Genomic DNA, 22,277 nt, shown 5'->3' with positions numbered 1-22,277 from the left:
ACGCTCGGTTCTAGCCGCCATCGAAAAAAAAATTGCCAGTGTGACGTCTTGTCAGTGTGAGATCACTGATCTAAGCCCATTGGCTCGTTGTGGCAAGCCCAGCATCTCATGTTTTACGCCCATTAACTTCTGTAGCACGCCCACGATATGCCGTAGCCTGCGGTAGCACAGTAGTGCTAAGGTGCTAATGTTTTTGCTCCCCAGCCCTCGGAGCCAACATGGCTGCATTCCCAATATGGTAAAAGGGGCGTGACATTTCCGAGAACCGTGCTGAGTGACTGACCAATTACGGCAGAGCCGACAGGCCGACCAATCAGATCAGACTTGGCACACGTGGGGACTCTGAACGTGGGCACTTCAGAGCCTTAGAGAGAGAGTCAGAAGCGAGCCGGTGCATGGAGCGGCAGTTCATGAAAACAGACACTTTTTTTTCGAACTCTAGCTATTGTGAACATACTTTAGTACATAGATTAAATATATGAACCCCAAAAAGGGCATAATGTGGGCTCTTTAAAAATCGAATTTTGATTCAAACAAAAACAACGGTTCAATAACAAAAGTCTGCAGTGTTGGTAGAAAGCCAGTCTCTGTATTCAAACTAAAATATCACAAAAAAGAACCAGCCAACATTACTGACAATTTTGATAAGCAAGACATATTCCATCCGCTTTATTTGCTCATTGGAGCGCCGGTTATTAGAATCAGAAACACTTTATTAATCCCAGGGGGAAATTCAGTGTTCATTGTTTTCATTATACTGTTTTCACAACAAGTTAGAATTATTACATTTTTATAGTCTCCCAAATATGATTTAAGGTTCATTTAACTTTGCAAGGAAACAGCAGGTGGAAATGCCCTTCAGAGAGCTACCTTTTTATACGTCAAAATACATTTCAGAAACTGTACTTTTTAAACTTTTACTTCATTAATAAACTAATTAATTAATAAATACCTTTCAACCTCTGCTCCTCTGTGACGATGGTTACAGTACACAGCATTATGTTTCAAAGATAACAGCTTCATTTTAAAGGAATGCTTTAACCTCTGTTAAAGTTAGCAACTCTAAAATAAATCATGAAAAACTAAGACACAAACTGGAGCTAAATATACTGATTAAACTTAATACAGTTCAACTCAGTGGAGCAGTGATGCGAGTGTTTTCTCATAGAGCCGAGAACAAAGCTTTGTAGCAAATTATCTAAATGATAAGAAATAGTCTGAAACTCGACTGTGCCTTTTTTGTTTTTAAATACTATGATAGTCTCACATCTGTCCTGTGGTTTAACTCTCTGGTCTCAGGCCAACCAGTGAGTAATCAAATCCCTACAGTGTCTTTACAATCAGGCCTTGAAAATTCTGGACAAAAAACAAACAAATCATCACTGCCGCATTTTAAGAAAACACAAGATTTGAAGTTTCACAAATGTGATTGACTTCCATCGTGTGAAGCTTGTGTTTTAAATGTTTAAAGAGACTTGCTCCTCAGCCTTTCTGCAAATACATACAAAGACTTCAAGGCTGCAGCGGAGCAGCTTCAAGTGGCAACTGTAAAGTTTCACTCTGCACAAACAGCTCTGTCTTTGAAAGGAGCAAAATCCTGGACCTCACTACGTGATCACTTGAGACTTAATGCAAAATTCACCACTTTTAAGACAGCCACCAAGTCCTGGTTAGTTCAGCAACAGACTCATGTTTAATTCCTTGTAGCTCTATCACAGCTAAATGGGTCTTATTGTATCTTGCTGTAGTTTACTCTCTCTTTTTCCTTTTTAACTGTTTTAATCTTTTATTTACACAAAAGCCCTTCTAGGGACTGGTGATGCTAATTAGCATTTGTATAAACACTATGATACTCGCATTGGATTGCTGTTTTCAGTTTGCCTATGTCCCTATCAAATAAATCATAAAGATAAATAAATAAATAAAACGTTTCACGTCATTGCAGGCAGAGACTTGAGCGCCTGGAGAACAGATACAGACAGAATGTGCTACTTATTTATTTACTTGCATAACAGTGAATGAATTATGGGCTTCAGGGGCCAAGCATGCAGATACAAAAACACACACACAGGCGCACAAGTATGCCAAACTCGTGATGATTATCCAAAAATGCACATGGGGAGACGTGCTGTAGAGACAAACAAACACAGCTTTCTTACAATCTCACAAAAATTAAAACATGCCCTTAAAGCATTCTCACCAAAACTCAGTCTCAAACCCCTTCTAACATAAACAAATCTAAAATGTGAGAACATTCCACAGGCGAAGAATGATGCTGTAGCAAATAAGATAAATTATAATAAAATCTAGAAAAGCAGAGTTGCTGGTGATCTCTCTATGGCTGAAAATTGCAATCGCACCAAGGTTGTCAAAAAATGTTCAAATGATACAATCGCTGTCGTTTTAAAGGTCCCATATTATACTCCTTTTCAACCAGTTTAAATAAGTCTCAGATCTCCCCAAAACATGTCTGTGAAGTTTTTTTGCTTTAATCCTCTCAGATCCTGTATTTTATCATGCCTATAAATCCTTCTACTTCAGCCCTGCTCAGAACAGGCTGTTTCTTTTTGGGGCTTTTTATGCCTTAAATTAGAGACAGGACAGTGGACAGAATCAAAAATTGGGGAGAGAGAGAGAGTGGGGAATGGCATACAGGAAAAGAGCAACAGGTTGGATTGACACTTTGAGGAATATAGCCTACGGCACACCCACTAATCACTAGGCTACCGGGGGCCCTAGAACACAGTTCCTGTGTCTGTAGCTTTAAATGTAAATGAGCTGTGTCTGACCACGCCCCCTCTCTGGAAGGGGATGCGGCTCGGTCTTTCTCGCTCAATGCCCGATTGTTCACAGTGAGAAGGTAGACTCGGAGGACAGAACAAACACCTAGCTGTGGGAGTGTCACCCACCTGGGGGAGGGGTTACTGCCCTTTGTGATGTCACAAAGCGCAGCCTGTTTGAGCACATTTTCTGAAAAGTGGAGCAGGGAAAATACAGATGGGATGGGATTATTTCTCATAATCTTTTGTAGACAGGCTAGGGACAAACATGGTAACGTGTATTTTGCATAATATGTGACATTTAGAGATCAGTCGTATGCACAAGATAAAAAACTACAGATTTTCAGTGATATTTTCGATCAAAAGCTGCCACAGGTAAAAGAGAGAGAGCAGCTGGGGTCCATTGAAATGCACAGGTCTGACGTTTCTCAAGTCCTTTTGGCATCTCAAAAATATACAAAAGTAATGCTTAGATCTCTTGCAAACGCACGGACAGCAGACGATAACAGTGGAGGAGACATTGTCTAAATTGCACAAATACAATGGCAATTTTTTGGTAGCGAAACTATGCCAATGTATTTGTGCAATAAAGACTGTGTGCATGAGTTTGCTTGCAATATTTGGTCATTACAAATGACAAATTGGGTACGAATGAATTTGGTATCGATTGTTTTATTTTGACTTGTATCGTGTCTAAGGTTAAAATTCTGGTGGCTTGAAAACCCTAGATTGCACAAGAATGATCACTTTGTGTCGGCTTGTTGGCAGATGTTAATGTGTGTGAGAAAGAGTGTTATACATTACGGAAAATGGAGGACAGTAGGGTAAAGTTATTTAGCATACACCTGATACATACACAACACATACCTTATGATTGTTTTTATCTAAATATATTGTATCATTTGTACTTTTTGTTTTTAATGCTGCGTTGTTGCAAATTTTAGACACATGTAGAGTTGGTTGAGTGGTGAGCGTAGTGGAGAAGAGAACGAGTCTTCAAGTCAACTCAGTTCAAAAAGAGGAGAGGAGTAAAGATGAGAAGATGGGTGTGGAGGTGACTGAAAAGTTCTGCGTTAGGAGTCTGGGTGATAATCCCCCCTGTAGACACTCGCTCAGACTCAGACAGCAGTGTGTTCATAAGCAAGAGAAGAAGAGACATCCCCCCCCCCCAGACTCTCAAATAGTGACAGAAATCAAGCACTGCTTTACTTTGCCAGAGACCAGAGTTGGCTTCTGGGAAAATCTGAGCAGTCTATTAATGAATGTGTGTAGGCATGAGATATTTTATATACAACAAGCATGAGGTTTATGCACTTCTTTAAGAAAATGTGGGTGATAGAAATTACGTAGTGGTGGTACAGCATAGTCCAGGATAATATGTGGAGTAGACGCTCAAGAGATCAGGTTTGAAAGTTTTAGGTGCTCAAACACATGTTGTATACTTTGAAGTACTTAAACAGATCTTTATACAAGTTAAGTTTAAGGGGTTTGTAAGGTAACATGCACATAAGGATTTAAATAATATCCATATTTGTTTTTAAACTTTTTTTTTATTGTGCCTTAGTATATAATTTCAAATACATCAGGTAATCTTTTGCTGTGGGTGTTTTGTTTTGAAAAAATAATGTTCTGTGGTATTCAAGCCTGGATGAGTTCTCTATTAGACACCCATGACATGAAAACAAGAAGGGGTTGCACAATTCTGCATCGCTCAACGCTGCCTAAGAAAATACTTTTAGACATGCTCAGATGTTGGATAGGGTAGGAATTTGGGAGAGAGCCGGTAATGACATGCGAGAAAGGAGCTGCAGGATGCACTTGAACCAGGGCCGTCCTTTTGGAGGTCTAAGTCTCCGTACATGGGGCGTGACCCAACCGCTAGGCCATCTGCGCCCCAATGAGCAACAGTGCTGAAGCTGTATATGCCTTTGTCGGCTACCACAGCCCAGCCCTTCATGTTTCTGCCGAATGTTTTTAAGTTGTATACAAACGAAGCCTCTGTCTGTCTTCACACATTACATTTGGCTTAATAGTTTTTTATGAAACCGAAACCCTTAAGTTGGAAGCTAACCTTATGTAGAAGATGGCTGAGATATGCTGGAGGATTGCCTAGCGGTTAGGTCGCACCCCGTGTATGGAGGCTGTAGTGCTCCAAGCAGTTGGCCCTGGTTCGGGTCTGACCTGCAGCTCCTTTCCCGCATGTCATTCCCCATGTGATTCATAAAATCCCCTTTAAACCAGTTGAATAATTGCAAATGGTGTAAAGTAAAAAAAAAAAAAAAAACAACAACTAATATTTACGATTATTATCATACATGCATGCAAACATGTTAACATTCAAATTCAAATATTCCTTTTATGTGAGCTCTGTCTGTCCCTGATGACTGTGTGAACACAAGACTGAGAGACAGAGAAAGAAAACAAGTGTTGTCTCCGAGCTCCGAGCATAAGAGAGCTTGTGTCTTTGTTGGTCTGTGCGTGTGTGTACAAGGGAGGCGGCTGCAGACAGACAGGCTCTAGGGGATTATGGAACAGGACAGGGCACCATAACTCATCGGGCCGATCACTGGCCACAGACAGACAGGCTGGGTTGAATGCTGATGGCTCACTGATAGGAATCTGCCACCAACAACCGACAAAGAGCATTTATCTTCGGGGGAAACCCGGCCCTATTCTCACCCTCAAACAAACACACACATACACACACAGAGAGCGCATTACCAGCCTGATGCACACACGCTCTGTTCATTTTTGACTCATCAATGTCAAGAACACTGACATGGCTTCATTTGTCAGTTTAACTCTAACTCTCCCTCCTTGGAAAAAGATCCAAGGAAAAATCAGATCATCTGGATTCTCTCCTTTTCATGTCTGGATCTGATTTTTGTTATTCCGGTTTACAGTCCATTCATTTCTAAAACGTTTCTACTCACCTGCTTGAAGTTAATGTATAAGGTTGTAGCAACAACAAAGTGCAAGTTTTACTGTATTTCTAAGACAATGCTTCCTGGGGAATCAATGATGTCATAATATAATTAATAGGAATGAAATGGCAAACAGGTGAAAGTGGACTTTGATTGACTTTTCTTGATTTAAATTCTGAAATAAATAATAATTTCATATCTTAAAAGCCCCCATAAATAGTTTGTTATTAAAATGCATCATCCTTATATTCACAAAAATCCCCAGTTTGATCTGCGCAAAGGCCACAAGCTTTAACCGCTTACAGAGTGCGGCACCGAAACCTCACAGTACTAAAGTTCCACCACCATGATGTCTTTGTGCTTACAGAGTGCAACCACAAAGGCATAATATTGATGTCCCCGTGTGTTATCTTCTGTGTGTTACTGTGTTGAAGAACGGCCAGATGAGGGCCAGATGAGGGCCAGATGAGCACACAACGTGTCAGCACGCCGCAGGAGCTACGCATACACACACACTCAGGCATGCACACACACACACAGCACTATTCCACCTTGCCGGCTCCTATGATACATATCGCCAGCTCTTATTCCCTATTCCGCCTCCATGTGGTACGAGCTGCATGCGAGGCGTAACAGCGACATAAGTATTCAAATACAAAACAGTCTGTAAGATCTATATGATTAGAGGTCATAAGTACAAATTTCGGAGGAAATCTAACTCTGGTTTTATCCATAATTATCATAACAGCCACTGAAATACAAAACTTGTGCCAAGTCAACATTTTACCCAGATATAATGTGGCAAACTCTAAAAAATCCTGTCACCTCTACTTTCAAGGGCCTGGAAAAAGTGTCAGCAAGTAAAATGTTTTCTGAACCAGTGCTAATGATTGCCGGATCATGTTTCTGTTTTTGTTGTTGTGTGTTTGAGTGTGTGTGTGTGTGTGTGTGTGTGTGTGTGTGTATGTTTGTGTGTTTGTGACGTACTTGCAACTCCTGATGCCAGGCCGTAAAGCAGGCCTCCCTCGTCTTTGGGTTCAAAGATGTGTGTTGCCGGAGGCGGACATTTCTCCTGCCTGATGAAGTTGTAGAGCAGCGTCTTCACCAGTCGACTGGTTAGAGACAAACTGGAGGAAAGAGAGGGAGACAAAAGAAGTTAGAATTTTCTGAGACATGACAGTTCAGCTGTGAATATTTCAAAGTCCAAACTTCTTTCAAACTTGTCAAAGGTCTTCAAAATTTGAGGTTTTATGTAACTGTCTATTCAATACTGAAATATTGGTTTATGAAACAGGTTCCATCTCAGCTGCAAATGTCGCCAAGCCCCAAGGTTATCATGTCCTGAGGTCTAACTTTGATTTCTAAAGCTGTTTCTCTGCTGCTAAACAAAATTTTTTTTTTTTTTCTTGAGACCATATAATAGTTTTTTGAATATTGACAGGCGTATTTGAAGGATTTGCTTTTTCAAAAACTCTAGGTCATTATTTGCCAATAAGTCTTTTCTGATGGTTGTCAATCCTGTCACATCCATTCCAATAGAATAAAAACCTTTTTATGCAGATATACATGTGTGTGTGTGTGTTTGTGTGTGTGTGTGTGTGTGTTTCAACTTCAAATAACTTTATTTATGCATACAGAGCTTGTGTGAAAGCATCAGTGTGTATACAGTTAACGTACTTGTCAACACAGCACAAGAACATATCACACAAACACACACAAACACACTGACCGACTGTATAACGTCCATAGTGCGATCAACAGTGGTGAGTAAAGTTTTTAAGCCACGATAAATAATGCATGACAAATAGAATGCTAGAAATGCTAATATGGTGTTAAAGATGAATAACAATTCATGAGTGAACTTGTAAAACATTAAAAGGCATAATGAATAAGCCATGAATAATGCTGGGGAAATGTTAATATGAGTGGTGTTGGGGTGCCTGTGTCCTAGTGGTTAGCGCTCGCACCCCATGTGCGGAGGCTTTGGTCCTGTAGGCGGGCGGCCCGGGTCTGAATCCGACCTGTGAGTCCTTTCCTGCACGTCACTCCCCACTCTCTCTGTCCCTGGTTTCTGACACCATCCACTTTCCTATCTCAAAACGAAGGCATAAAAAGCCCCAAAAAAAACCTTTAAAAAAAAACGAGTAGTGTTAAAAAAAAAAAAAGATCTGTGTACTCTTGAGTCACTGGAGTCTATATCTGTCATCACATCTCCCAGGGAGTGAAATGCACACTAAAAGGTGATGTAAATTGTCACTACTATTAAGATACAAGCAACCTTGCTTTTCCAACAGACCTAGTGTTAAAACCATGGACTGCCCTCTAATCTGTTTTGCCAACATCAACTACTTGGAAGCCTTCCTTCAGCTCACTAGCAATTATTCCAGAGTGCTCTCGTTTGGCTCTTATGCTGTGAGAGCCCTAAAAGAAAATTACTTCCGTCCTCTGTGTGCACCCATCGAAAAACTGCAGCGCTACACTTCCAAATACAAGTGCAGTGAAGCATTTGTCTGACTTCATTTACATTCCAGATAAGAGTGAACTCAGGGAGCTGGGTTGAAATCTTTTAAAAGAATAGATCGGCATCATTTGGTTTCAACTTCTGCTTTTATTCTGTTGACTTGTCACCAGATTTGAAAACTTGCCAGACTTGCCAGTTAGTCTTACCTCAGACAAGGTCACAGAATACACAAAGGTCTGTGTGGACTAGATTTGTTTCCTTTTTTTCCCCCCCCTCTCTAGTATAAATTGAATGACAGGGGAAGACATTGTTTGGAACATGATGAGACTGACCGGCAGCTGAAAGAGATGCTAAAACTGCATCAGAGTCTGGGACGGATGGAACAGTAGGCCGGATCAGACGGTGTCACATTGGATTGGAGGACATCCAAAGTGATTTGGGCCTGCTTTCAAAAAAGTCTTTAACAGATTGTGGAAGATCCACTTAACTCATAACTCAGTCTAAAAAGTATGAAATATCCCCCTGTTATGTGTTTCTATTACAAAGCTGGATGTGGGGGTGATGATCAGATCTTACACCTTTAAATAAGGTACGATGTAGCCGTGTAGATTAGGAAATTACATTTTGTATTTGTTTCATTTACTTAATTGTGTGTGTGTGTGTGTGTTTGTGTGTTTTCTTACCATCGTCCCTTCATGACGTGCTGGTATATTAATCCATCTCGGAGGATGTCTTTGTGGAAAAGCTGATAGGAGAAGAATACCAGGAGTGTGGTCACTGCTTCAAACAGGATGCTATAGGTGATGTCTCTACAGAAGAAAACACAAACGCATCCAGAGTTACGTTAAACTGTCTGTTATCACCATCAGTTTATAGGAGCATGTTCAATTTCAATACAGTTTTTTCATGATCGCCTGCTCCCTCCCTCACAGGACGATGAAAAGAATATCATCTCTTCATGAAAAAGCCATTTCCTGATTTTGTCCTGTTCACGTGTAACTCCTGGCTTCTGACACTGAAACCTCATCATTCTCCTACAGCTACATGTCCGATGTGTCTTTGGGCAAGACACTTAACCACAAGTTGCTCCTGCTGCTTTGTCAGCGGCGTATGAATGTGTATGAATGGGATTGGTTACTTCTGTTGGTCACTTTGCACAGCAGCGTGTCAGTGTGTGAATGTGTCGGTGGGACCTGCCGTGTAAAAACACTTTGAGTCGTCAGAAGCTCAAGTGTTCATAATAATGTTTGTTAAAGTAAACCATCTCCTTGGAAAAAAAAACATATAAAGAAGTGATCTCCTTCAAAGAAAAAGAGAAAACCTCTTTTAAAACATTTAATAACATGTTGTCTTGCTCCCTTTCATCATCCAGAAAATGCCCAGAAAATGTGAATACTGTCAAAAGTTTCCAAAACACACGTTCAGGAGTTGAATTCTGGACCAACAACTACAGTTTCCAAATGAATTAAAGTTTGTATGTATGTACCAATATAACTCACAGCACAGAGAAACTTTCCCCTGTCAGCTAATGAATGTTTTTACTGTCCAACCTTGCACAAACAGTAAAAGTCAAAAACACGTTTAAGGTAACAATCAGCTAAAAATGTTTTGGAGTGGAGGGCAGATCTTAGCCGTTACCTGCTTCCTGTCACATAAACACACCACTGAACCAGCCTGACCTTAAAGAGGGGTCAAGGTTGTTTTCCACTTTTACACACTCTTCCAGTCCTGACTCACAACAGGAAAATATCACTCTCCATGTGTAAGACATTAACACAGATTAATTCCACATCATGGTCTTCAACCAAGATGTTTAATATCGTTTCATCCGTCAATAAGTTCCCTGATTTACAGACGGAGCATTTAATTGATTTAAAGTCAGAAAAAGTAGAGCAGACTGTTCGAAATTTTTACAAAACGTAGCTTCTTATACCCCTGCCATCAGTCGAAAACCCCCCAAAATATGTCATCCATGAACCAAAAATACTGACATGAAAATCTGAGATTTAATCACTTTCATAATGATTTACAGATGAATTGAGTTTTCCACATTTTGTTGGTACATTGATGAGTAACAAAGAGACTGCTACACACGCAGCAAACAAATGTCTTTCCTATTAACTCTGACTCATATTGATCTAAACTTAAGCAAAGTGGGTGCTCTCTGTGTCGAGGTTCATATAATCTGATAAATCCATTCAATCTAAAACTTATTTTAAAAAATAACAAACTACATATTTATTCATCTGGGTTCTTTAGGTTCCATTTAATATGTACATTTTGGTAAAACTAAGAAACCTAATAAAGCAGCAGTAAGTTTTGAGGCTTAAATCACAAGTGCTTTAATAAGTCTGTGGTATTTAATCCACACATACTCTATATCAGGGGTCCTTAGGCTAGACAAGTGAAGAACCAATTGTGACCCAAATTTCTGTTATTTTTCAGATTTATTCGATGAAAAAAAAGGTGCAGTTTGGACCTAAGATGGTACGAAACTTGTGAAGGAACAAACCAACATGTTTAAGAGTGCTTCATAGACTTTTTGACACTTCTTTTCCCCAATCACATGGAAAAAGCTCTGCGACCCACTTTTAGGTCCCGACCCACCAGTTGAGGCACAACATATAACAGATTCTGTGTAAAAGAGGATATGATGATACATGTAGGTTCAATGTGTCTATAGATATCAACTTCATGTCTCAAAAAGATCACTTTTGAACTGCTTCATTCTCTCTTCCTCGTACACTCAAACCTCTAAAAACGTATCCGAAGGAACTGTTAAAGTACAAAGCTCTGTTAGAGATTGTGGGGGGGAGCTATACCAAAAGAATGGTAATGTTCAGAACCAAACCAGGAGCACGTACGAAGGAAGTGGGCTGACGGCCACAAAGTGGTGAAGGGAAGAAAAACAGGTAGAGTCTCAAACGCTGGGAACAATGAATAATGTTGGAATGCTGAAATGCATTTACATAAGAGCCAGGGTTTGATGTCCGGAGACAACAGAAGAGAAGGAGAGATGAAGAGAAAGAAAGCATGATTGGTCTGGTAGACAGGGAGAGGAGGAGGAGGAAGAGGAAGAGGAGGAAGACGCCAAGAATAACACAATACAGACAAGCGAAAAGAGAGGAGAAGTGGAAGATGCTGCGTTAAGGAAAAACCAACTGTCATGTTCCTGTGAACTTGTTTTGACACTGCAGGGGAGATTTTGTCTGCAGAGACGCACACACTGTATCTTTGTCTGCATGTGACAGACTGAGTGGCAGGCTGGAGATAATCCTACCATTGATAAGTAAGGGAAAAAAAACCCTGAAACATTCACTTATTAAAGTGTTAGCGTGCACACCGCCCACTGGGAGTAAAGGCTGATACCAGTTTTCAATCATTATGTTCCCTCGTCTCCCACTCACTGGCACCGCTCCTGAACCAACTTTCACTTCAGGCCTTCTCTTCTTTCAACACTTTCTCTCCCTTTCTTTAATTAGTTTAGGTTCATCCTGTCTTTTTTTTGTATTTGTTTCCCCTTTGTTCAGCATTTTTCCAGCGCAGTGCTCCAGCGTGTCAGTTCGGTTGAGGACTCAGGAAGTGAAACATATGGACATCAAAAACCTTAACTTGTTCCATAAATGGATTTCAGCTTGTCTTTGTTAGGGTGAATCAAGGACCAAGCAAACAGAGGGTAACACACACACACACACAAACTTTTTCCCAAACTGTTTTCCATTAAGAGCTTTATGACTAACATCCAGGACACTTGAGAAAAAAAGAAAGCAAACATGAATGAAAAAAAGGAACGGGGTGGGCTGCACAAAAGTCTCCAGTAATTGATTGATTCCTTTTAATATTATGGTTATACATAAATGTCAAACAAGTGATCTTTAATAATAAGTGATGTGGCATTAACAGATCACTGTGTGGATTCAGTTAGGGCAGAGTGAACAGGCCAGCTGTGTAAAATGTCACTTTACGGTGCTGTCTCGCATGTCTGACCTTTTTAGTGTACGCAAGACACAATGGGGTGTTTAATTCAACTGTCCTCACATACACACACACACACACAGAGAGATACTTACAGCAGGGGCACTTCAACGATCAGGTGAACGAGGTTGGACAGCAGCTCCTCGAGGAGGTCCTGTTTGCCCGTTTCTACACAAGGAGCAGAGAGAGTTATTATATGAGACACAGATGACAGCTCCCTGTTGGTCATATCTCTCTTTGCTCCCTCCAACTCTAACTTAACCAATCCCTCCCTCTCTCTCTCTCTCTCTATCCTTCCTTCCATGCTTGCTGTGGAGAGAAGTAGCAGTAGGTAATATTGGGATTACAGGGTTTTCTGCAGGGTTTAAATGTAAGACTTTTTACATCCATTTAAACCCGCATAACATGCAGAGCTGGTCCATAATCACTGGAGAAAATATGAAAGAATGATGGAACCACAGCAGGAACAATGTGGCCTTTAAATGTTTCGTTTATATGTCAGTACTTCCTTGCAATATATGACAAAAATGGCAAATGATCAAACGAAGAACAATTTATATCAGTAGTGTAGTGACAGCGTTTGTTTCAGGTCTTGACTCTGATGGCTGAAAAAGGTTTTATCAACCTTCTCCGAACACTATCCTCAGTCACAACTATTCCCACTAAGCTTTAATGTCTTTATTAAACACAGATATTTCTCTTGTCTGATTAAGTCTGTGTGTGGCTTCCTTAAAATTATCATCATCAGGATGATCTATATCATTAAAGCCCTTTTTAGGAACCCTAGGTAGATCTAGTCCTAAATCCAGGATTATCTTCTATTTATCTCTTTCAACAAGCTGTTTTTGTCTCTTTCATATAGAATGCAAATAAAGGTATCTTTATAACCAACCACCCGACACAGCAAATATGCTCAGGGGCCTGCAGAAAGCTGAGAATGAGAGGGCATTTGTCTTGAGGAAAATGTCATAGTGCACTTGCTTTAGTGACTTCTGGTTACAAACGTTAAACGCTGCCTCTGCAGAATGATAACAAACAAAGGAGTTCATTCATTATTTTTCCTTTAAATTGTATTTTCATTGCCTCTGTAACCCTAACCCTAATTTATCGAAATGTGTCAAGGTTTCCTAGAAGCTGCACATTTGCAGAGTGGTTATATCAATTGGCAACCCCTCGGGGGTTAAGAATGAAGCCAGTACGGTACTGCAAAAACCTGCAGTTCCTCAAGAGTCCACTTGAGGCCGCTGGCTGCAAAAGCCAAAGAATCCCCTTTTAGCCCCCACAGAAAATGCCAAGTTTTTTTAGCAAAAATAAACAAAACTTAAGCCTGGATCAAAAAATGGCTCAGGGCGCCGGTGGACAAGTGGTTAGGGCATACGCCTTGAACCTTGAGGCTGTAGTCCTTGAAGCGGGCGGGCTTGGTTCAAATGTGATCTGTGGCTCTTTCATACGTCATTCCCCACTCTCTATGTCCTTAATTTACAACTTTATCCACTGATCTATCTCTACAATAATGGCATAAAAAGCCCAAAAATATACATAACATACAAAATCGCTTTAGCCTCAATAGCTTATTTTGTAATTAGTGGATATAGCATTTCTAATATGGTGATCGCCATCGTTGTGCTACAAAACGCCCCTTCAGAAACCAATGGGTGACTTCACTGAGACTACTTCCACCATGCTTTATGCAGTCTCTGGTTTATTCAGTGAAAACTCTCAGATGGGGCTAGTGTTTGAGGTCAGATAATGATGTGCAGTCCATTGACGTAGATTCAGACTTTATTAACAGAGTCTCTCAGAGACATCTGATCCAGGTCAGTAGTCTGGGGTTTTTGTGCTCAATTAAAAAGCCAATTTCATATTTCTCTTTAGGTAGGAACAGAAGTGTTACGCAACTGACCCTAGTGACTGTATTGTAATAACTCACATGTAATGAGTCTACTCAGAGATGAGAACTTTAGAGGGTGGTGTTCAGCAGATTTCTCAGTAGATGATGTGGATTTTGTGAAAAGTATCTTAAGTGCCTAAAAGCTCAATCAGTCTCACACAAAACAGCTGCTAGTCCCTTCATACATATAAAAGGGCTTTCACAACAACAAAAAAGTTAAATCCTTTAAAGCTGACTTGTATTCAATTTCTGGCTCTATTTCCACCTCCCACGCCAAACCTTTTAATCCAAATGAGTCAGTGCCTCTCACCTCCACAGGAGCCTGGTGCCCTCTCCTGGTAGGAGAACTGTAGGTGCAGCTCCTCCTCGCTCATCTCCCTGATGAACACCTTGAGCAGGCAGCGGATCATGAACAGAGCGTTGTGGGCCTGCCAGATAAACAGCTGACTGCAGAGGAGGAGGATAAAAAGGACATCACATTGAGGTCAGAAACGGACCGAAATAAACGTTCTATTAAGGGATGGATGTGTGCCAGTGGTTTTATTTCCTAAATTTACAGAGGAAAGCTTGGCTGGCCGTGTGCGTTCCTCAGTTATATGTGGCTTGAAAAGATTTCAGGTTCTCGTTATCATTGGAGAGTGGCTCGGGTACATGAGTAACTCGACCAGAGGAGGCTGGTAATAGTGTCCTTGTGTTGTTGTTGTTTTTTTTGCTTACTGAGAATGAATAAGTTAACACAAAAAAAGGTTTTTGACATTAAAATCATCACTCAAAATCAAGTATTGACCCTCAAGTAGTTCTTAAATAATGCCATTACATCTAACTTGACCAAAAATAAATACAGCAGAAATCAGGTATATCCTCTGTAAGTGTCTCTCTGAGTCATGACTGTAGACAATGATTGAGAAGTGTGAGTCCTGCCAGCTGTATTGTTGTCGGAGCTGTGTTTACATCATGTTTACATGGATGTGACGGCCTTGTGTAGAAAGCTGTTTTAGTCAAGGACTAGGGAAAAGAAGAATAACACAGCCTACTCACTGCTTATTTGGATGTCACGTATGTGTGTTTAGATCACGGTCATTCTGCGTTAATTTATATGCAATGTGAAGCTACGAGCTAACCAAAGTGTGCTAACATTAGCCTGCTAACACAACAATGCAGGACACAGGCGATTGCAGCTCGAGCAAAGGGCAACTTTGTCCGCAGCTTGTGCTTAAAGGTGCTTAATTATAAGATATATGATAATGATATAATCATATGTGATGTAATGATGATTATATATGATAACTCCTTCGTGTGAACTCGAGTGGAGAGGGGTTTGAGGTGTGTCGCTGGAGGAGAGCGGAGGCTTCAGAATAGCAGAGGTGTCGCCAAACAGCAGTTTGTTTTGGTTTCATGCTGGTGCTCAATGGCGACCTCTACTGGATCAAAAAGTCGCACATTCTTCCTTTAAAGTTCCTGTTCTTCATTTGCATCTCCCGCCATGCCCATATAAAATGATGATTAGAAAGGGAAACAAATAAAGCACTGTATGGTCACTCTTTGAAATAATGTTCCTGACAACCGCAATGAAACCTCAGCTCGAAAACAGATGAATGTAACAATATCTTTCACCATACAACATAACAGTTTGACACAAACTGAATCATACTCATACAACAGAGGGCGGGGGAAGAAATCGGGACCAAGTTGGTGAGAAATACGTAATGAGGAAAACAAGAAATGATTGAAAACATCCTGTTCAAACCACAAAGTTTCTCAAGCACAAAGTGCCGCGCCAACTGGGAGTTGTCTAATCAGTCCCACAAATTGACAATTTGCACATGACAATTATGTCACATGCAGAAAATGTAGGTTTGTTTACAGGACAAAATCTGGTCTAAATTGTCTGAAAAATAAATGGGTGTGGATGGGGAGCGATAACTTCAACCTCTAATGACGTTTAAAGAGATGGAGGAGTTCCCACCCGATGGATTTTGGTGACTTGGGCAGGGTCAGTCTGTGTGGAAAGGATCTTGGCAGTGAGTGGAGAATAATGCCACATGTGTTGATGGTTATACCTCGGGTGTTTTTCTCATGGGAAACTTAAAAAACCCCTCTTCAGTGTTTCTTGCCCTGTACAAAATAAAGATCCCCTGCTTGCCTGTGACCAACCGATAACTGGACTGCACCACCGCAGAAGATGAACACTGACATGCATGATTGCTGATACCGCCGTCAGAGTTGGTTGTCTCCTCTGAGGTTCCCATACTCACTCTTGGCATTCTGTGGAGATTTTCAGCTCTTTGGTTCTTCCCAGGAAAATTCGGACAAGTGCGCCAAAGTTCCCTGTTCTGGGATTGTTTTCAACTTAAAGAGGGGGGAAAAGAAAACAGGGGAGAATGTATCAGTGATATGAAATAGGAAATCGAAACGTACAGTTCTTACGAAGAAGAATAACTTTTTGTTTTTTATCTTAATTTTGAGTCTGAAGAAGTAGAGAGTCATTGTAACCTCAGCATTGATCAGACCAAAAAGAAAACTTTAAAGGGATAGTTCTGGATTCTGGGTTGGACATTTTAAAGCTAACATAGTCCTCAGGAGAGGGCTTTCTGTCGTCATTGTAAAGAGGAGAAAATATTCAAACACATACACCTAACATGAAGTTTTTTTAGAAGTAGGATTCTTTCAGTTGGCTAAATTACATTCAGTTCTGATGACCCTGTTAACAGTGGTACATAGCTTAGCTACCATGTTGGTGCTTTACTCGATGAAGAACAATTTATTTTGATTAAAAATCTCATCAAACCCACTTTAAAAAAAAAAACGGAACCACCCTTTAACTGAATTTATTAAAAAGCAACATACTGAGGGTCTTGGCCAGGGGGATGACAGCCTCTTCCAGCAGCTTGGAGTCTCCACTGTTTGAAAGGGAAGGCGGGGAAAAAGAGAATTAGACGACAAAGGAAAATATAAAAATACATAAAGAACGTACAACAGAAAGTGGAACAGACACCGTGATGGCTTTTATGATCTGCTCTCTTGATTTATACTTTAAAAGCTGCAGAACAAATGGCGACTTTTTCTTATATTGTTACAACTAAGTAGATACATTTACTGGTTAATTAGATCACTTAAAGTCAATTGTGTATGTCAGCTTCTATACATTTTGATAAGAGTTCAGCATGGATGTTTTTTTATATCCGATGGACAGCTCAATCAAGTCCCGCCATGTCATGCTTCTGTGCAGTATGTTTGAGAGACATGCCAAAAAATCTTTAAGTATGACATACCATTCTCTGCCCTCTCGATACGGCTGTGTGTTAATATAAGCTCAACTGGCGGGTAATGTTTAAACTTTGGCTTCTCCACCTTTTTTTTTTAATCTTGTGGGTTTTCTTTTGATTGCCTTGAGTATCTTATCAGTGATGGGCACAAGTCACTTATAATTAATTTCAAATCAAATCTCATGTTTTCGAGGGCAGGTCCAAGTCAAGACTCTCAAGGGTTAAATAATAATAATAGGAAATAAAGGATATTCATACATCTCCATGAATACAGAGAGGGTGACTGAAATAGGCTTGCGTTACTCAGGGTAACAGGAAAGCATTGCCACCACTAGCAGGCATGCAATAATAACTGTAAGAGTTGGAATATAATGCATTGTTACACTGGGTCCTAACTAATGATTTATACATATTAGATCGATGTCTTTATGTCCTTTGTTTGTTGAGATGGCCACACGTGTGATGGTATCCTAAAAGCATAGCTCAATTATGAGCAGGATCATAATGACCTTGTGCATAAGTGCACCAGCTCTAGATGAATAAAACACTCCTAAAAGATGATAGATTATTAACATCTTTCCCAGTCCTGCTGCAAAAAAAAAATTCAATGACTTTATTCTGAGAATTATTAACTAAGAAACTTCATGTAAGGTAGTTAATCTTTCCTCAGCCGGGCAGGACAACTTAACTCTGTTGGATCATTAATCGGGTGAGCTCTGCAAACATCCTGTCAACAGTTTAATATTGGATACTGTCTCACAATCCTGCAAGACGTAGTTGTTGTTGTTGGGAAGGTTGAGTGTCAGATGTGAGTTGGTAAAACATGGCATAAATCTTGAGAAGATGCTCAGAGAATTTGGTCAAAAGCTGAGGAGTTTTCAAAATGTGTTTGAGATGTGACTTCCATTTAGTTGTCCTCTAAATTCTCAAAAACTTGCAGAAAAAAAACATTTTGTCCGTCAGAGCCCCTAAAGACAACAACTCCAGACATTCTGCTACATACGCTATCAGTCTAATCTGAAGTCTGTTTCTATTCATGTCTTGCTTCTTGTGTGTTTCTTTCAGATGTGTAATGGTCTTATCATGACAGGAGTCAAGCTAACAGATTCATTATTATTAAATGTCAAGTTATTTCAAATAAATCATCTTGGGAGAGAGTCTACTGTCCTTGCTCTCGTGGACCTGGTGCTTAAAGTTTTTGTTTCTTATGAAACTTAAAATAGAAGAGAAGACAACTTTTGCATGAAGCTGCAACCAAAATATTTCATGCGACAATTTTCATTAGGACTTTAAGCCAGTTGATAAATAAGCTTATCATCAGACTCTAGAATTCTAGCTAGTAATGAGACACGTTTAACAAACTCTTTTGAGTGTGTGTGTGTGTGTGTGTGTGTGTGTGTGTGTGTGTGTGTGTGTGTGTGTGTGTGTGTGTGTGTGTGTGTGTGTGTGTGTGTGTGTGTGTGTGTGTGTGTTTGTATACCTGCTTGTGGGGCTGATGAAGGTGAAGGATATCAGCTGGTTCCAGAAAGGATCGTTCTCCGATATAGACACGGTGCCCACCAGGGACTTGAGGCTGGGGTTCTCGGACAGGTCACTGACCTGGCTGGTGTTGGCACCCATCTCTACTGGCTCCAATCAGCCAGACTCACCTCTACTCACTGCTTTTTCACCAGGCATACGCCAAATCCTAGGACGGAGAAAATTACTTTGATCATAAAGATGAATCTTCAACAAAACACACAGCACATGTAACCAAAAATAGGCATCAACAGAGGCCCGTGTACAGGATAAAGGTGGGATTGGAAGTTTCAAAAGCACAGAAAACAATATCACATCATCATACTGTAAGTTCACGTATCCATGGCAAAAATGGTTTTGTTTACAAATTTCAGGAGCCGGCAAAATCTCAAGTCTTACTTATTTCTAAGCAGGTTGAAGAAATTGTACAGATCCTCTCCCAATTCATCCCATTCCATTCATTCATGACAGGCCAATCTTCCAACAGGATGAGACATACTGGACCAGGACGTGTGCTGTGTTCTCTTTAACAGACACACCTTTGACTAACAGGTGCAGCCAGCGAAGCAACCTTTGCACAAGTAAACCACGGCGCATGAGAATCTTTCAGGAGGAGACAAACAATTCAGATGTTTTGTTATTCTGACGTACCAATCACAGGGTACGCATTTAATTCTAGTTCCTATGTAACATAATTTACTACATTTTCATAATTTTGGTTCATTTTAAAAATGCATGTTTTATATATAAAATTTTGCACGGACTTGCTCCTCCTCCTTTTGAAGGACTTTATAAAGCTGAAGTCTGCCAATGGAATCGGCACCAGGGGCCACAGCCCGAGGAGACTGTGAGGTCCCATACAGACGCACTACATTCAAACTGTTCTGTCAGTCAAAGGAACTAAATATTGGAATATTCTCCCACTCACAATAAGAGACTCACAAACATATCATTGTTATCAATGTATTATTGTATTATTATTATTATTTAGCATCAATATATATACACATGTATACTGTACATTCTATATATTTTATTATATTATACTAGTCTATATTATATAACAGTTCATTATATTACACTATATTGTTCAACACTGCCTATCTTCTCTGCTGTTTACATGACTTGCTGCTATTTATCATACCAAGTCACTTTAATCACTTGTCCCTTTATCTTGTCATTCTCTGCAAATACTGTCTCAATTCTCCCCAGTTAACTTCATCATTCATTTTGTCCTGTATATACCCCCTGTTTTTATTTTTATTTATCTTATCTATTCTGTTTAATGTGTATTTTTGAGCTTTCTTGTCTGTGCTGCTGTAACGCCAGAATTTCCCCTCTGGGGATCAATAAAGTATTATCCTATCCTATCTTATATGCAACCTTCAAAACACACCTCAAACAGTGGACAAAAGAAAACCAAGTGTGTGACCACTTTTAACCTCTATTATTGTCTTGTGTCACTTGTGCCTTTGTATTTGTATTTCTCTGTTACCTGCCTAGGGACAACAGATTGGAAACTAGCACTTCTGCTATAATCTGGCATTTTTACAGCTGTTCATTAATATGCACTGTCCCTAACAAATAAATAAATAAATACAATTTTAAAAAATGGCCACTGCTGAAAATAATTGTATTATTATTCTACAGGAGTAAAGTTTAGTTTAGCTCTTAAAATGATGTATCTCTTGGTTCAGTTATGCATTAGCTAGCTCTTCATCCAGTTTCAGGAGCAGGAAACAGTCTGAGGTTGAGACAGTCAGGTGGGAACACGAATGAGTCTTAGTTTGCATGGTGTCTTTTCCTACATTCCTTTCTGATTCATATGCTAGTCTAGTCAAACGGCGGGTAAACACTCGCTGTCCAGAAAAAACAGCTAACGTCCCCTGCTTGTTTGCAATCAGCTGACCGCTCGGCTTACCTGTCATAAATGATTCTCGCAGTTTCCGCGGCTCTTCACGCGCCCAGGATCGATACCGGACGACTGTTGTTCCACACAGGTAAATGAGTTTAATCCAACGTTTTTAACAAATATCCCCAACAAAGCGAAATACTTTAACCTGTGCGACATGTAAGACAATTAAGTTTACTCTACATACTACTATCCTCCATGTTTTCCACGTCGCCACCCCTTGCGTAATGACGACACGTAGTCGTTTGTACGTATGTGACGTTGCAGTTAGAAATGGGGCAGATAGATCCCGAGTGCCTCTCTGAACTTTACATTTCTATGTAGCCTACTTCTTTTTTTTTTTTTTTTTTTAAATATCTCTTTATTCATTTGACAGGTATCCTGATACAATAATCATTAAGGACAATTTTTTTTTTGGTAACATGTCACAAACCCCCCCTCCCCACCCATACATATACACACGCAGACATGCGCACACACAGACACATACATTAATTACAATAACATAACCATACCAGGGGGAAAAAAGAAAATATAAGCACAAAACACAACAACAACAACAACAACAACAACAACAACAACAACAAAAATGTAGCCTACTTCTACATCTTTATATATAAAGTAGAAACTCTTGACAACCTCTGTAGGTTGTTCTCATGTTATACATTCACTGCTATCATATTTATTTTGTCTGTATGTGAATAAAATTAGCATCAATGCACTTTTAAAACATATTTTTTAATCTTTTATTTTCCATCATTAAACTCAAATTGGAAATTGTCTTGACGAAAAAATAAAATGAACACAGGAACGTGTAAATAGGCTGTTTGATGTTTATATCTTGAAAACTAAGAAACGGCTAAATATATGTATTTTTTTCTAATTGTCTTTGAAATACTGACTTATATTAAGTCTGAAAAGAAATCCCGTTTTAGCCTATATATTTATTACAAGCACCAGAGACGGGCTATTTTGATCAAATGATAAAAAGGTTGATCCAAATCATTATCTTAGTCTGTAATCAGGTCTGTGTTCAAAGTGCTTCCCATTAGAAATACTAGAGAGACAGCCCTTTCAACATTCATCTGACAGAACATCATAGAGCAAAAACAGGCTGAACCACGTGTAAACAAAGAACAAATTTCACACAAATTTCCCCCACGGGGGATCAATAAAGTTTATCTTTATCTTTAAGAACATTCTCCCTTTGGTAATTATAGAAAAATCCTCAAAACCACACAAGGTATTTTCTATTTTTCAAGCCTTAAGATTTAACTTATTAACACCACTTTACCTGAGATGTCCTGTTTAGTTACAACGTGATGCCATCAAAGACAAATGGAGAATTTCATTCTGTAGATTCCTGAGATCAATAGGCTACGTTTTAATTTCATCGAGATCGATATTTCAAGGTAACTTTCATTCACAACCAGAGGGGCATTATTTATTAACCACTTACACAGTTTTTCTGGATAATTACATTCCTCTAACACTTCACACAAATATTAATCCTAATCTATCCTTCTGTCTTCCTGTATTTCACTACTGTA

General features: G+C 39.7%; 1 protein-coding gene across 1 annotated transcript in view; it reads right to left on the bottom strand.

The window, feature by feature from the left end:
• The window catches only part of dym (dymeclin), a 62,627-nt gene extending 41,665 nt beyond the window's left edge, over positions 1 to 20,962 (bottom strand). Inside the window, exons 1-8 of the mRNA XM_061061122.1 lie at positions 20,737 to 20,962; positions 18,778 to 18,984; positions 16,879 to 16,931; positions 16,287 to 16,380; positions 14,342 to 14,478; positions 12,236 to 12,308; positions 8,849 to 8,974; positions 6,692 to 6,831 (exon numbers count right to left, since the gene is read on the bottom strand). Of these exons, the coding sequence (XP_060917105.1) occupies positions 6,692 to 6,831; positions 8,849 to 8,974; positions 12,236 to 12,308; positions 14,342 to 14,478; positions 16,287 to 16,380; positions 16,879 to 16,931; positions 18,778 to 18,917 (763 nt within the window). The 5' untranslated portion in view covers positions 18,918 to 18,984; positions 20,737 to 20,962. The remainder of the gene's footprint in view (positions 1 to 6,691; positions 6,832 to 8,848; positions 8,975 to 12,235; positions 12,309 to 14,341; positions 14,479 to 16,286; positions 16,381 to 16,878; positions 16,932 to 18,777; positions 18,985 to 20,736) is intronic.
• Between the last annotated feature and the right edge of the window lie 1,315 nt (positions 20,963 to 22,277).

The sequence above is a fragment of the Labrus mixtus genome, chromosome 17 (assembly GCF_963584025.1).
Source record: "Labrus mixtus chromosome 17, fLabMix1.1, whole genome shotgun sequence".
Classification (NCBI taxonomy): domain Eukaryota; kingdom Metazoa; phylum Chordata; class Actinopteri; order Labriformes; family Labridae; genus Labrus; species Labrus mixtus.
The sequence above is the reverse complement of the archived record's forward strand: the minus strand, read 5'-3'. Positions and strand labels throughout refer to the sequence as shown.